At 43.2% G+C, this 16,992-nt stretch overlaps 1 protein-coding gene across 1 annotated transcript in view; it reads left to right on the top strand.

The window, feature by feature from the left end:
* Positions 1–1,608: 1,608 nt before the first annotated feature.
* PTTG1IP (PTTG1 interacting protein) overlaps positions 1,609–16,992 on the top strand; it is a 54,655-nt gene continuing 39,271 nt past the window's right edge. Inside the window, exons 1-2 of the mRNA XM_033945891.1 lie at positions 1,609–1,973; positions 14,074–14,126. Of these exons, the coding sequence (XP_033801782.1) occupies positions 1,883–1,973; positions 14,074–14,126 (144 nt within the window). The 5' untranslated portion in view covers positions 1,609–1,882. The remainder of the gene's footprint in view (positions 1,974–14,073; positions 14,127–16,992) is intronic.

Here is a 16,992-nt window from a genome sequence, read left to right as displayed (position 1 = left end):
TTCTTAATTTCTTGCTAATAGATTTTTTAATTTCTTCTTAATTTCTTGCTAATAGTTTTTAATTTCTTGTTAAAGGTCTGATTAAATTTGCTATTTTATTATTACTTTTTGTTTAAGCATATTCAACTTCTCATATGTTTTTAGTTTTCAGTTTATAATCCATGTTTTTATATCAGGACTTTTAGGGTAGATACAATTCAATTTATGAAGTCTTATCTGGTATTGATCACATAGCAGATCTTTTTGTTTCTGATGGTCTCACTGTAAAGCACCTTGGTTAGTCTCATATCCACTTGCCGTTTTTCATCCTTCGATTTTTGATTTTCATCGCAAAGCTCTTTATTTGGATATACTCTTGCACCTTGATTGGCCTGTTATTTATTCACATCTGTCTGCTACATAGCACTTGTCAACAATGTTATTTACTCATGTCTTGCCAATATTTCCCCTTTTTCTGCACCAGTCACTTTATAAATTTAGCACATCCACTTCACTCGAAAAAATATATGAATGCGCTCATTCAATATTGTAAGATTATATTCATGAAATTGTTAATCAAAGTATAATTTAAAGCAGGGGTGTCCAACCTGCGGCCTGAGGGCCACATGTGGCCTCATGAAGTATTTTGTGCGGCCATGGTCGAAGGCAATGCAGTGTTTTCCTCTGCTGCCCCTGGGTGTTTACCGTTTTGTCTGCTCCCTCCTCTGTCTTGCTGCAGCATTTGCACCACCCCAGAAACATTTTTTTCGGCCAGTGCAGCCCAGGGAAGCCAAAAGGTTGGACACTCCTGATTTCAAGCTTGTTTATACTTCTGAATTGATCGAATTTGTGTTCTATCCCTATTTAACAGGGATGATTAACGATGTTGTCTTGATATGTCTGTTATACATGATAATCAGAGGGAAACAAGATTCTATGTATATCATAGAAACCGCATAGTTGTATGCAGTATATAAATTTCTTAATAAATAAATTTATAGGACCCCCAAGGAAGACAATAATGGACCATGTTGGGTCCATAGTTCCCAACTGTTTGGATCGTAGATATATTTTATGTGGCTTATGAATTTGTATATTTCTTAATAAAGCCTGCATCCTGAACATCACCATCTCCACGAGTTTTTGTTTTTGCTGTATTGTCTACAATGACACCCAGATCTTTTTCTTGGGCGCTAACCCCGAAGGTGGACCATAGCAACTGGTAACTATGATTTGGCTTATTCTTCCCAATGTGCATCACTTTGCATTTGTCCACATTAAATTTCATCTGCCCCTTGGATGCCCAGTCTTCCAATTTCCTAAGGTCTGCCTACAATTTTTCACAAGCTGCATGCGTTTTAACAAGGCGACATCTACAAATTAATCACCTCATTCGTCGTTCCAATTTCCAGCCTAAATATCAAAGATTAAGCAACCCCATTCATCCACTGAAAGTTATTTTTTTCCTTCAAAACGCTTCAATAGTGAAACTAAACACAGCCCTCCTCCCATCCGTCTGAATTCGTCTTCCAGCGCGCGCGCGCGCGCGCGCGCACACCGCCTCGGCCCGAGGGCGGTTCGAAGCGTGAAAGGCGGTGACACAAGGTGACGTCACGGTTTAGTAACAAAAAAAAAAAAAGTTTTGTTTATTTGTCGAGTGAGGGAAAGGGAGAAAGTAGAACCGTCGCCCTGCTTTCTTTATTCCCTGTTCCTGCAGCTGGGGAATAGGTTAGCTACTTTTTTGAAAACCAACGAGGTAATGGTTTGTTGGACGCTTTCTACACGCTAAATCTCGTCGGTAACCATCAGGAAGAGCTCCGGAAAAAGACCCCCCCCCTACCACCACCTTCCCGTTTAGGGAACTTGTCTTCATTCGGTTTCTGCGTGAGCTCTGGACGCCGAGATGGTGAGAGTGAGGCTTTGCGGGTGTTGCCTACTCGGCTGGCTCTGCGCGCTGTCGGCTGTGGGCTTCGCAGTGATCGCACCTGACACAGGTGAGCTAAGATTCTTCGGCACGCAAGCGGAGGAGCGCACGCTGCTTCCCGAGTGTGACCGTCATCTGTCTTCGTGCTGCATCAAACAACTGTAGGCAAAGCCGTGACGATCACAACTGGTAAATCCCCCAGCTGTGCTGATTTAGCTCTTTTTTTGCTTTGCTCTTGGTGTCATTAATTCTAGTCAGGCAAGTGGATTCAAGTGTGGATTAGTTACTTCCAAAGCAACCAATGCTGGATTAACTGTGCATGAATGGGATTTAGTGTTCGACTGGGATATGAAAGGGGGAACTGAAAAGGGAGACTGATGCATGGTGGATTAATTTTCCAAAAGAAGTTTAATAAACTTTCTTGGAAAATAGTGCTGTTGCTGTATCAAGGTTTGGATAAAACCCAGTGTTTCTGGAAACTGAAGTAAAGCATAAAACACCAGATTTCAGTAAGAGCCATGAGGAAAAATACTCCTTGGTAGAGGCAATGAGTGAACTACTATATAAAATTCCAGTGGCAATTTTTTTTTTTTTTTTGCAAGCAGTACTACTGCAAACTGCAACATGAACCATCAGAGGAGACTCAATAATTAGTACTGCTTGTAAAAAGTAATTTTTTTGGTGCTGGAATTTTATATGAGGATATTGTTTAGGCTGTGTATCTGGAAGCTTTGTATTATTGTGAGTAGTTATGTATTGCATTTTATGTGTGTTTTACTTCTAATTCACTTAGAGCTAGATGCAGTAAATAGGGTCGGTAAGACTGCGTGCGTCTGCTGCGGTTCGATTTTTGCCGATTCCAAAAGAGCGAGTGATGCACAAACAAGTTTGCATGCAAATTATTTGAGCGGAGGTTTGCCATAATTCCTCCAGCCAATTTTGGCTTGCGCACGAGATTTATGCGGTGGCAGGAGTGCATCCTTCCTGTCTCTACTGGGGGGGGGGAGGTTTAAGAGACCTGTGGTTGTGTAGGGGCGGTGCTTGGCTCATGTTGGGGTTTTTTCTTTTTATTGGAGCAGATATTATGCATGTGTAACATACACACAGAGCATCTGTGCTCATTAAAAAAAAAAGGTATGGCATAATATAAATACAGTGGAACCTTGGTTTGCGACCATAATTCATTCCATAAGCATGCTCGTAAACCAAAGTGCTCGTATGTCAAAGTGAGTTTCCCCAAAGGAAGTAAGGGAAACTCGCTTGATTGGTTCCACATTAGAGAATGACACGGGGAAAAAATCTGTCCCCGTCACCGCCCCGTCACCGGCCCACCATCCTCTGCACTGCCCCGTCACCGCCGTTCCCTTCACCGCCCCGTCACCGCCATCCCTTTCACCACCCCGTCACCGCCACTGCCATCCCATTCACCGCCCCGTCACCGTCCCCGCTGCATCCATATAAGCCTTAGTACTGTAATATTTAGCTTATTCCTTTCTTATAAATCAAAGTTCCTGCTGCTGAACTAGAGAAAGAGATGTTCAGCTGGCAGGGCTTTGTTTATAAATTTTTATCAACACAACTAATATTCTATTTGATCCTAAAGCAAAAAATAAATAAATAAATATAATTTTTTTTTTTCTACCTTTGTTGTCTGGTTTCTGCTTTCCACATCTTCTCATTGAATTCCTTCCATCCACTGTGTGTCTTCTCTCTGCGTCTTCCATTTGCTGTTACTGTGCCTCTCCCTTAACCCCCCCCCCCCCCAATTGGTCTAGCACCCATCTTCTTCCCTCCGCTCCCGCATAGTCTGGCATCTGTCTTCTTCCCACTCTGTCTTCCACATTTCCCTTGGGGGTCTGTTCCTCTCCACCCTCCTTCAATGTCTGTTCTATTCCTTTCCACCACCACCCTTCCCACCCTCCTTTACCATCTGTTCCTTTCTACTACCCTTCAGCTCCTCTCGCGTGGCCTATCTACCTTCCTTCCTCTTATTTTCATGGCACATTACAATGTAATTTGTGCAAGCCACTGGAGCCTGCAAGCTCGGTCCCTGTCCCATCCCCACAAACCATCTCGCTTCTGTGCTCCTATTTTCTCCATTTCTAATATCTCCCCTATGTATCTGTCATTGCCCCCCCCTGTGTCCATATACCATCCCCATGGCATGTCCCCTTTATGTCTCTGTCCCTATGCCCCATGCACATAATTTCCCCTCTTTCTGTTACCTTCCTGTGTCCAGATTTCCCCTATCTTCCTCTTCCATACCAGTGTGTCTCTTCTTTTCAACCCCATCTAGCTTTTTTCCCTCTTTCTTCCCCCCCCCCCTGCTTCTAGCATCTGGCTCACCTGCCAGTCCTTCCCTTTCTTTCCGGCTGTGGGTTTTTCTTTCCGACTTCATCCCCTTGGCCCAGAATCCTTTTCCCTTTCACTCCCTCCTTCCAATTTGAGCCGGGAACACTAGTGATCGCACGGTCCCCGCAGCCACTACCTGCCTGCCCAATCGATCCTAGTGTTTAGCCAGCTCTCTCCCTTCTCCTCACCTTAGTTTATAGGTTTTCTTTTTCGGCGACCTGCACGCTTTCCCAAAGAGCCGCGCACGCGCGGCTGCTCAGTGTTCAATCTTCTGCTCTGCTGCAACTTCCTGTTTCCGGTTGCATCAGAGCAGAAGATCGAAACTGAGCAGCAGCGGGTTCGCGGCTCTCTGATAGCGTGCGGGTCGCCGAAAAAGAAAATCTACAAACTAAGGTGAGGAGAAGGGAGAGAGCTGGCTAAACACTAGAATCGATTGGGCAGGCGGGTGTGAGCTGCGGGGACTGCGCGATCCTTCATGCCTCACTGCGGGGACAAGACCATTCACCGCCCCGCGGGCGGTGAATGGCCTTGTCCCCGTCGCCGCAGTGACTGCTAGTTTTCTTCCCCGTTTTCGGCGGGTGACCCGCGGCTAAAATGCGGTGGCCGCGGGTAAACCGCCACCGTGTCATTCTCTATTCCACATCCCCCCTCCTCCGAGATCACCAGCAATGCTTGCTTCCACCCCACCCCTTCCCAAAAAGACCCCCCACCCTCGAGGCCACTGGTGCACTCCCACCCCACCCCCGAGAACCGGAATCGCCTGCCCACCTAAACCCTTACCGCGAACTGGCACCGGCACGCAGCACCAACCCACACGACATGCCGGTGCTGGTGCTGGAAGAACCTGCCTTTTGCCGCCGATCTTGGCTGGGCCTTGAGCATCTACACATGCTCAAGGCCTGGCTCCCTCTCTCTCTTAGAATCTCAGAATCTCGGAGAGAGTGGGAGCCAGAAGGCCTTGAGCATGCGCAGATGCTCAAGGCCCAGCCCAGCAGAGATTGGCGGCAAAAGGCAAGCTCTTCCGGCACCGGCATGTCCTCTGGGTTGGTGCTGTGTGCCAGTGCCAGATCGTGGTAAGGGTTTGTCGGGGGTGGGGGCTCGCAAATCGAGTCAACGCTTGGTTTACGAGGCACGATTTGCAAGAGTGTTTTGCTCGTCTTGCAAAACACTTGGAAACCACGTTACTCGTAAACCAAGGTTTGATTGTATATTAATTTGTATCTGTAGGACAGGTAAACGACTAGTCTTAACCTTTTTTCCCTAATCTTTCATTTTTTGGATCACTAAAAGTGATCACTTTTATTTGTTCATCGGGAAACCATGTTAGAGCATCAAATGCTCTGCTAGTTTACATCAATCTCCAACAAACCCATGTGCAATAAGCCATTTTCTTTATTAGATCGTTTTTACTTTTTTTATATTTCTGTGATATATATAATCTCAATGTGGATTCTTAAAATAACTTATCTTTTTTTGTTTGTTTATAGATAATTCTAATTAGGGAGCTCCTCCACCGACATGACCATGTTTCATTATTTATTTCTTCAGAGTCGAGTCTGCGCTCCACAGAAGTTAATTCATAAACGGCGAGATAAATGCTCCGATGCTCATAGGAATTCTGTGAGTGGAGCATGTAACTCGCCAGCCTGTGGTAGAAACCTCTACTACTGTTTAGTAAAACCCAGTGTTAGGTACAAGCAGGCTATAAATTTTAATAAAATACAATCATGAGAAAAATTTCTAAATGGAACTTAATCAAATGATTAAACAAAGTATATAACTGATTTTCAGGCAGTATAGAATAACTGAGCTATAATTTTGAACTCTATTTTATAACAGAAAATTGCAATCTTTTATAGCAGGTTATTTTTTTCTTTTTGGTTCAAATCTTAAATGATTTAGGCCCCCTTTTATTAAGCCACTGTGGTGAGGTAAATGATTCGATGCTAATTAAATTCTTATCAGCGTTGAAGCATTTACCTCCACCGGCCAGCGCTAAAATGCTCTACTGCGGCTTGATAAAATGGGGCCTTAAGAGGGGGTCTTTTACTAAAGTATGTTAACACACTACAGCGCTGACTTCTAGCAAACATCAAGAAGGAGCATTCCCACAATTGTTTCTTGCAGATCATGGTTTAACATTTCGATTAACACATGCTATCTGTTCTGAGCTAATATGTGAAAACTTACTGCTTCCTATTTAGGAGGTACTAAGGGCCTAGTTCTATATATAGTGCCAAAAAATTGGCACCAACTAAAACAGTTCTTCGTGCAATTTTATAAAAGGCATGTACCATATATATAATTGCACTTAGTGGCAATATGTGTTACTAACATTTTGGTGTCCATTTAGATCAAGAAAAATCAGACCTAAATATCTGCACCTAAGTTACTACTACTACTTATAATTTCTATAGCACTACTAGATGTATAAGCATTTTATGACATGACAGTGAAAAAATATTTTAATGGTTGGTTCCGTGTATGTTTTTAATACACCTTTGATAGACCCGGTTCATTTTGGCATGAAACAAGCATGTGATTGGGTTTCCGGCGCTAGTGGGAGCACCGCAGCATTCACGGGGTTTATTTTGCAGCTGACTTTGGTCACTGTATCCCGCGACTTCCCTGTTTTGGGGGTTCTCTAAGTGTCGGAAGTGTTTCAACAGCTTTTACCACTGCTGTGGTGATATACCTTGGTGTGTGTGTGTTTTCCCGCTTTACTTCAAAAGACTCAACTACTTTAATTGGGACTGTACTGTTACACCTCACTGTGTTTAAGAAAGAGATTCTGCCCTGTACTCAGCCGTCCAATCTCGGTTTTTCGCCGTTATGGGTTGGCAGAAAGCAAATTGCTGCACAGTGATGTCAGTGGCATGAGAGTACCCTGTGTTTTATATAGGTATCTTCTTGTCTCTCTTGGGGTCCCTGAAGGGTGAGTCTATGGAGGTTTAGAGGTGGTGTTATTCTTTGTGCTTCTGTGCAGCGCTGTGTGTGTCTGGTAGCACTATAGAATTGATTCCTGAACGTAGTACGAATAGATTAAGAATTGGGGGAGTCTCTAGGGTCATAATGGCACTTCACATCTTTCTATTTGAACTGTCTTTTTCTATTTCTAAGGTGCCAGGACCTGCAAGTTTTGAAGTTTCTCGCGCAGATTTCTCAGGTAGCCATCTTCTTATGGTGTTTGCTAGACAGCCCCTCAAACTGGAAGGAAGGGCTGTGCGTGTCCTTCTAACCAGGGCAAGTTACCTATTCTCCCAAACCCACAGAGTAGCACATACAATGTGGCTGTTGGAATCACCCCTGAAGCTTTCTTTAGGAATGTGAACTTTTTCTGATAACAATTAGGGTGAATATTGTTTCCCATGGGGTGATAAATACACCTAGATTACATCTAGTACGTCTTCACTTTAAAGGCAGTAAGTTTTTGACTAACATTTCATGGAGTTAGTACTGGTTCCAGAATTCCAACATTCTCCTTACATCGCAAAACTGGATTTTTCGTGGGGAAATTCCTTTCTTCTTCCAGAACTTACAGCTCTCGTCTACCCTTTTCCGATCTTCTGCCCTTCACTCTGAAGGGGTCTTGACTTCCTCTGATAACTCTTTAGGCTTTCTCGTAAAGGGGGAGACACTATAATGCCAGGTCAGGGAGCTTTGGGCATTTTTCAGGATGCTTGCAACTTTGAATTCTCCTCGTTTCAGATTCTTTCTTGGAGTCACCATGTATTGAGCTTCCAAAGGTTACGTTAGTGCGAAACCTCTTTTTAAGTGGTACTGGAACTCAGGGAAGTAGTTTTAGTTCTTCTGGAACTAAGGGGAAGTTATTCCATTTACTTCATAGTGCCCAAGATGGGGGAATTGATCAGACTGGGGCTGGATCTCATTCTAGTAAATTAGTTTCTCAGAGTTAGATATTTCCGAAGAAAAACTGAGAATATTTACATTTCCCTATGGCCATCAAATCAGCACTATCTTTGCTGGGCTCTTATCGAGCAGTGCTATCAGTTTTGGCAGATGCCATTTGGCCTAGCCACGACTCCACAAACATTTTAGAAAATGAGGGCAGTAGTGGCGTTTTGGCGCAAATAAGAGATTCAGGTACTTTCTTTCTTAGACCACTGCTTGATTTGGACATCTTCCAGCCAGGTCAATTTGACAGACATAAACGGGTGATTTCTTTTCTTCAGTTCTTTGGATGTGAATCTTCAAAGTTCCAAAGAACTCTTTTCTCCTGTACTAATTATTGGAATATTGGGGGATGTTGTGATTCACGTAGCAGAGGAATGTGTTTATTCCCAGAGATTAGGGCAACAGGTTAGTCTCAGGTTTGCCACCTTCTTCAGTCATCAAGAACAAGAGTATGGGGTTCTGTACAGGTTCTAGGATCCATGGTGCTCACTCTACTGGGCACTTCGGCTCGCTTTCATGTGAGAATGCTACAGCAGTTGCTTTTGTTCCGGTGGTTCTCAGTATTTCAAGGCTACAATTGTAGTAACTAGTAGGCTCCTCAAGCATCGCTTAGTATAATTTGGTGACTCAGCGACATTAAACTTTTCAAAGGCATGCCCTGGTCTTTGCTGGACTGGCTCATACTCGCCAAACATCCCAGGCTGTCGGATTGGGGGGCTTAGTACCTTCAATCCTCAGTGCAAGGAGTCTGGTCTTCACAGGAGACTCGGTACTCGTTCATTCTTCTACACTGAAGCATGGTCAGGCTACCATTTCAGGAGTTTTAGACCATTCTTCCGACATGACGATAAAGGTCTTTTAGGACAGTGTTATGACGGTGGTATTTCTCTACAGCCAGGGAAGTAAGAACATGATGTACTCAGTTGGCGAGTAAAGTAATGGTTCTACTTTAATGGGTGGAATCTCATCTTCCTCTTCTTTCGGCAGATCATTTTATGGGACAAGAACAGGGTTTAGATAGACTTTATCTCCACAAAATCTTCTACATCCTGGAAATTGGGAACTATTCGCTCAGGCGTTCCAGCTTTTTGTATAAAGGTGAGATCTCCTAGATCTAGACCTCATGGCCTCGTCTTGAAATTCAAAGCTTCCTAGCTTCTTCAGCAGACGCAGGGAATAATAGTCAGAGGGGGTAGGAGCATTACATCTTTCTCGCTTATGGTTTCTCTTTTGTAGGTGTTTCCCATGGCCGATGATTGGATGGATTTGCCTTCTCGAGCTCGCTTTCATAGCACAGTGATTAGAGAATCTCTGGATTGGCCGCAGTGTCCATGCTTTGCGGATCTGATGAGTATTTCGACGAGCAAACTGTTCAGATTCCCGGTATATCTGGATTTTCTCTCCCAGGGTCCGATCAACATAGATATTCAACCCACTTTGATATTACTGCCTACCTTTTGAAAAATCATGGCTGATGTGTAAGGGTTATGCGAAGCAGGTTATTTCATCTCTTCTCCAGGCGATAGACATCATCACCTGTGGCTTACGCTACCATTTGGATGTTTTTCCATTCTTGGGTTCTTCTCAACATTTGGCACCCTTCCAGACTTCTGCGTTTTATATTCTTTCTTTTTTGGCACAAGCGTATTGCCAAGGGCTTAGCGTTCAATTCCCTTCACCTTCAAATGGCAATCTTAGCTTGTTAAAAGGGCTAGGTATCTCGCTCTTCGCTTACTTTGCAGCTTCATGTAGTTCAGTTCCTAAAAGGAGTATATTCGTACACCTCTTAAGAGGCCCTGTCTGGAGTAGTCTTAAGCTACTTCTTCGCAGTTTACAGAAGGCTCCATTTCTCCCTTGTCCTTTGAGACTCTAAAGGCTGTGACATTGAACATGGTGTTTCTTGTGGCCATGGCTTCAGCTCGGCGGTTTTCTGATTTGCAGGCCTTGTACAGCAGATATTCTTATTTCTGATTTACAAATTTTGGGGTATCAGTACCACAGTTTCTTTCTTTATTTTATGCCGCTCTCACTTTTGCTTCCTTCTTCCTGGGGGGAGGAATGCTTTTGGACCACCTTGTATAAACTAACAATAAGACATTTCTTTGTGCTTGATATACTACTGTTTACACTAAAAATGCAACCAAACAGTTTAGAATTACATGTCCAGAGGGACTAAAAGGGGGTTAAAGGGTGATTGGGTCAGATTGGATTGGATTTATTATTTGATAAACTGCTTATTACAAAAGTAAAAAAGTGGTGTACAATAAAATAGTAAAACAATCATAATATAAAATAAAATACAACTACTCAATTCAGTAGAACTCTGAATGATAAATCAATACGGCAGTCTATCCTAACAGAAATAAGTTTCAGAAATCCAAGTCTTTAAAACCCAGATATCTAGTCACATTATTGATAATATCAGGTAATGAGTTTCACATGGAAGGTCCTGAATAAATTAACTCCTAGAAGGAAGAGGGCCTTTAGTTAACCATCTGAAGGGAAGGGAGCTATAATAAACAGTTCTGAGAAGAATGCAATTTAAAAAAAAACCCCCAAACCACTGCTGATCTACTTAATCAGTAGGTGCACTTTTTACAAAGCCGTGGTAAACACACCGAAGTCCATAGGAACTGAATGGTATTTGGTGCATTTACTGCTGCTTTGTTACAGGGGCCTTAAATCAAAGATATTCAGGAGTGTACACATTGTTTTTAAGATGATTCTGACTGAAACAGGCAGCCAATGTAATTCTTTAAATATCGATGTAAATATGGTCAGCTCTTCTTCCATAGATCACTAACCCCTCCTTTTACAAAAGCATAGTGCAGTTTTTAGCATCAACCGCAGCAGTAACAGCTCAGATACTCGTAGAATTCCTATGAGCGTAGGAGCTGTTACCACTGTTGCTGGCGCTACGCTTTTGTAAGAGGAGGGGGAAATGAGGGAAGAGAGGAAAAAAGGGAGAAAGGAGGATGAAATACATCTAAGATAATGTCAAAATGTTCAGTAGTTTTTGAAAACAGAGTGAAAAATTCAGTCTTGAGTTAATTACTTTTTAGTGGATACATCTGAATGATGAACTGCTTTTTTTGGCAAGCTGAGGAAGAGGGTTCAGTCCTGAGCTCCAGTGGGAGAGTTTCATACTTTGGGAGCAGCATAGGTAGTTTTCTGAATTTTATTGAATTGCAAGTATGTGGGTGATAGTAGTTGTAAGAGGATTAGCAAAGGGTTTGAAAGGAGGTATAAAGCAGGAGAAAATTAGAAATGTTTGAAACATTCTGCTCCAGGTCACATCTGTGAATCAGAAAGAGTAATTTGTATTAACAGATTAAATAATGTACTTGAGCTTTTTATCTCTTGAATCCTTGTTTATTCATCACATGAAGCTTCTTTACACAGTCCTTGCACCTGCTTATAAAATCTGGCACAGCATTGGTGAAATACCAAAGGTGCAAATAATACCTTTTGTCAAAAGGTGCAGGCCACTCAGTCCTTATGAGCTTACAACTACAGCAGTTGATTATGTAAGCTGCTATAAAGACTAAGAGCAAGATTCACTAAGCAAACCGATCGTGTACCGATCGGTTTGCGAGACCTTTGCGACCCGATTTCCCTCCAACCCCATGCAATCCTGTAGCGATCCTGTCCCGATCTTCCCATGCAAATTAGTAAAACCCCATGCAAAATAGACAAGTGATTGATTCACTAACAATTGCTTGGCTAATTTGAATCGGGTTTTACTATTGACAAACCTGACTGCTGCAGACCTGTCAGTAAATGAGTTACCGACAGGTCTGCAGGTTTTTTTGACAGGCCTGCCTGACTTTTTTATTCATGATGCACCGGGGCGGGGCCTAAGGCCCAAGCAGATGCGTCGCTGGAGTCAGAGGAGCAGGAGGGACTGATTACTCTCCTGCTCCCAACGGAGCAGGAGGGGCTGAGCCGGGGGTGGGCTGTGCCGGTCGGGGGTGGGGGTGAAGGCTGTGCCGGTCACAGGAGGGAAGCCTATGGAGCAAGGGGGACTGAGTACCCCTCCTGCTCCCAACTTTTAAGTACGGGGGTGTCGGTTCGGGTCGGGCAGGGGGCATGTATGCCATGTCGGGGGGAGGCTTTTTTTCATTTTTTTATATAGGTCTGATATTTTGCAGCCTATTAAAAAAAAAGAAAAAAAAAAAAAAGAGTTGGCAGAAGCCTTGACAGCAGTGACAGGAGGCTGCTTCTCCTGTCACTACTGTCTGGGTCTGTGCATGCTCCAGGATCGTTGGGGGCATGTCAACGATCGTCCACATTTGCATGCAGGCCTTTTGTGAATTCGTTGGCCTGCATGCAATCGGGAACGGATCGGAGACAGACTCAGAGGTTAGTGAATCTATCCCTAAGATAAATGAAACTGAGCATAACTAAGCTTAGGAGTCATTTGTGTACCTGAGAAAGCAATGTTGCTTATTTGTTAACTGGTGTTTTCTGTAGATAATAGGATTGCTAAGAGAGCTGCTTTCTTTCTATAGCTATAGAACTGAGGAGTTGAAGAGACTGTTATGCAAAGGAAGGATCATGCATGTTTTCTTCCACCAAGTTCTGAGCTGTGGGAGAGCTGTTCATCCCATTGCCCACTTAAGTGATTTATTAATCCTGCTGTCTACAGAAAAAAACAACAGTTCAGCAACATTTCTTTTCATTTTGTTCAGTTAAAATACAGACTCTAAATAGTCCATATAGGAGGGATAAGAATGCAACAGTACCCAAGGAAAAGGATCAAAGTAATTGAAGAACAAGAAAGTTGAGTGACAGCCAAACAAACAGCACAGTTTAAGGGGTAACTCCTCCATTACTAGCAGAACCTTTTCTTTCTGAGAAAAATTGAAATTACAAAGACTTGTAGAAAATATACATATGATATCGGGTAAGATAACCAGTTGAAAAAAATCCTCACTATATAAATCGGGGAGTAGTACAGTACACTGTATTATGAAACCACAAATAATATAAATGTGTGAGGAGTGAACTCAGTATTAGGGTCCCCACCAATTTGAATTTTGTGACAGCTTCTTTGATCTAAACTTAAAACATTTTTTTAGGGAAATAGTCACACAATTTTGGTTTGTCACGGAGTATAACATGATGTAACAGAGTGGTCCGGTGGTCTTTGGCCATTATAACAAGCTGTTTATAACACCATGGGAGTGAATTTCATCCCAGATTGGTGGGCACCCTAATGCTGAGTTCACTCCTCAAAGATTTATATTATTTGTGATTTCAGAATATGGTGTACTACTCCCCGACTTATATAGTAAGGATTTTTTCAACTGGATTGCTTATTTCCTCCCTATACAGGGTTTTGCAGTGTGAGCATCAAGTAAGATAAGACATTTGCAAGGATATCTTGAGATTTAGCTTCCAAGGCAATAACTAAGGAATTTTTCCTTACACTGCATAGTTCTAGCCAAGTCAGGAAACAGAATATTCAGATCTTTGATGCTTTAATGAGACTTTACTTTAAAAATAATCACCTCTTCTCTAGATTTTTCAAGAAAACCAGTCAGGTCCAGACTATCTGAAGAAACATCTTCAACCACTGTTTATCTTTCTGGAGAGGTCTTGTTTCCTTGAACTCAGAAAGTAATAAATCTACTAGGTGGTTAGAGTTCACCTAAAAGCCTGCTCGAGTTGAATGCTGCATTTTCATGGAGTTATAATTTAAATGGTGAAAAGGTGATCATAACTTACGATCAGTGTGGCTTAGAATTGGTAGCATAGGAACAAAGATGAAATTAGTGTCATACAAATAAAATAAAATAGGATTATCAGTTGGGAAAGTAAATTTGTTGTGGACATATATGGTATAGGTACTTTTCTTGGGGACAAATCCAAGTTTGACATTCTTTCTCTTATTTCTATAGGTTGTTCTAAGTTTACTAATACCAGCTGTGAACAGTGCCTGAGCAATGTTACAGTAAGTAAGATTTTGCTAATTTTTGTCTGAAGAGCAAATGAGCACTGACATTCATTTAACTTAGAAACATGCTAGTCATGTGATACTAAACTGGTTCTACACAATATTACTCTTGTGTTGTTGTTTTTTTATACATTTATATATATATTCCTTGTAGCTATAAAAAGTTTGTATGTTAAATCATTAGAACTTCTTGATACTGATCAGTGGGGGAAGTGGTTGCAGTTTTGTAATGGTCCATTATCTTGGCATGTGGACATTTTGTTTGTTTTAAAACAGTTGGATAATGGAGAAAGTCATACATAATCTTTTTCATTTGGATAAATTTATTGAAACAGTATACTGCCATTATTTGAACAGCATATTTTCTGGTTATGCAATTCTAATTTCCTTGCCTAGAGGACAATTGCCCTAGCGTTTTTGAAATGAGTAGTGTGTATGCATTATTTTGGAATGTGGGTTTTCAAGTCTTCTACCCAGAAGGCAAACAGTTTCATCTGCTGTGTAATTTTTTAGGACAGACTTGACCAATGAAAAAAGGTTCTTCACCTACACTTCTCCCTCCTTATTCGTGGTTTTGGCAATCGTGGTTTCAAATATTTGCAATTTTTTTGGCAGCCCGCATCGACCAGAACTTTGATCAGGGCGAGGTGGAGGAGGCGATCAGAGGAGGAGGCGGCGATCGGAGGCGAGCAAGAGCACAGCTCGCTGTGGACACAGTTCCGGTGGCAACTTCATGCACAGACCTTACCTGGTGGTCTAAAGGTGACACAGGGCAGGAGCGATCTTCCTACACTCCTGCCCCATGCAGAGCCGTGCTGTGCACCCATGCTGTGAGTTCCCGTGGTCTCACGAGACTATAACGGGCACTCCAGTTGTAGTCTCATGAGACCACAGGAACTCACAGCATGGCTCTGCATGGATCGCTCCTGCCCCGTGTCATTGCTAGACCACCAGGGAAAGGTCGGGGGTGGGTCAGAGTTGGCCAAAAAGTTATTTGTGAATTTTCCTTATTCGCGGGCCAGCTCTGCCCCCAACCCCCCGCGAATATGGAGGGAGAAGTGTATATTAAAACTTGATATACTTCTAGACCAGTTCACACCAGTGTTTCTCTCCCTCCGCCCCCCCCTCCCGCAAAGCAGATGATGGAGACAGAAAGTTTGACTATTCCAATGATACTCCTGTCATAAGAAGTGGTGCAGCCTGGGATAATTCAGTATTTCTCTGCCTCCAGCAGATGGTGCAATTTGGACTAGTATAGCAGGTTGAGAAATTGGACACATCTACCTGGGCCACAGTCTAGTCTGTGTTCCCTGATAAAGTCTGTGGTCAAGGCTCTCAGGGATTGATCAAAGGACCTTTTCCTGGTTGAGCACAGAGAGGTTCTGCCCTCTATAGCCCCTGACATTGGGTGTTGTAGTTGCCAGTGGCCCCAGGGGCCCATTCTTGCAGGGTGAGTCTGTTTCTGTATATTTTGGTTGTCGCCATCCCCCAACCCGGGGGACACTCACTGCCAAATGTAAGGGTATGTCCCATATAAAAAGGCCTTTCCTTAAAGGGAAGTTGTCCCATCCTTTTTATTATTTTTGTTGCCCTTCTCTTTACCTTTTCTAATTCCTTTATATCTTTTTTTATTTGTTTGTTTTTTTGAGATGTGGCGACCAGAATTGCATGCACCCGGTATTCAAGGTGCAGTTGCAATTGGAGCGATACAAAGGCATTATAACATTTTCATCTTTGATTTCCATTCCTTTCCTAATAATTCTTAACATTCTATTTGCTTTCTTTGCCGTCAATACCGCACACTGAACAGAGGGTTTCATTGTATCCTCCAACAATGATGCCTAGATCCTTTTTCTGAGGGGTTCTTTAAGGAAAGAGGGACACCTAATTTCTAATGTGGAACCCCGCATCACCTAGCTAATTTCAGATTCCTCTTTTAAACATGCATCACTTTGCATTTCTCACATTAAACATCATCTGCCATTTTGTTGCCCAATCTCCCAGTCTCACAAGGTCCTTTTGCAATTTTTCACAATCTACTTTCGATTTAACAACTTTGTGTTATCAGCAAATTTAATTATCTCGCTAGTTATTCCCATCTCTAGGTCATTGTTAAAAATCAGCTGTTCCAGCACAGACCTCAGGGGAACCCCACTATTTACCTTCCTCCATTGAGAATATTGACCATTTAACCGTGGAGGGGCATAATCAAGGAGACTATTTAAACACCCAGTCCACCACTACGCCTAAACTTACACCATATAATCAACCTAAAAAATCTGAAGTCCCAAATGCCCAAAACAAGGGCTTTTAGGCCAAGGAGGGGCCAGTCCTTCACCTAAAAGTTGGATTCTGTAACCGGTGTCTGTCAAAAACAACACCGGTTACAGAATCCACCCCCCCCCCCCAGCAATTATCGTGGCAGGAGAGATGGCTCATCTCCCCTGTCGCGATAGCGATACCCCCAAGTGCCGCCAAATGCGGCACTTGGGAATGCTATCGCGGCAGGAGAGATGAGCCAACTCTCGTGCCACGATCCACCCCTCCCCCCTAATTGGATCGGGCAGGAAGGAGCCCTCCAGCCCCAGTAACCCCCCAACTCAATCCGGGCAGGAGGGAGCCCAAGCCCTCCTGCCCTAGCGACCCCCCCTGACTCGATCCGGGCACGAGGGAGCCCAAGCCCTCCTACCCCACCGAAACCCCCTATCTCCCACCCCCACTAAGATATGGGCAGGAGGGATCCCAGGCCCTCCTACCCTCGCGCTCCCCCCTCCCATGATCGCCCCCTTAACCCCCGTACCTGAAAAAAAGTTGGCCTGTAGGCAGGTTGCTGGGGTCGCTGAGCTGCTGCGATCAGCTCAGC

This window comes from Geotrypetes seraphini, chromosome 5, assembly GCF_902459505.1.
Source record: "Geotrypetes seraphini chromosome 5, aGeoSer1.1, whole genome shotgun sequence".
Lineage (NCBI taxonomy): Eukaryota > Metazoa > Chordata > Amphibia > Gymnophiona > Dermophiidae > Geotrypetes > Geotrypetes seraphini.
This window is presented reverse-complemented; position numbering and strand designations above follow the sequence as displayed.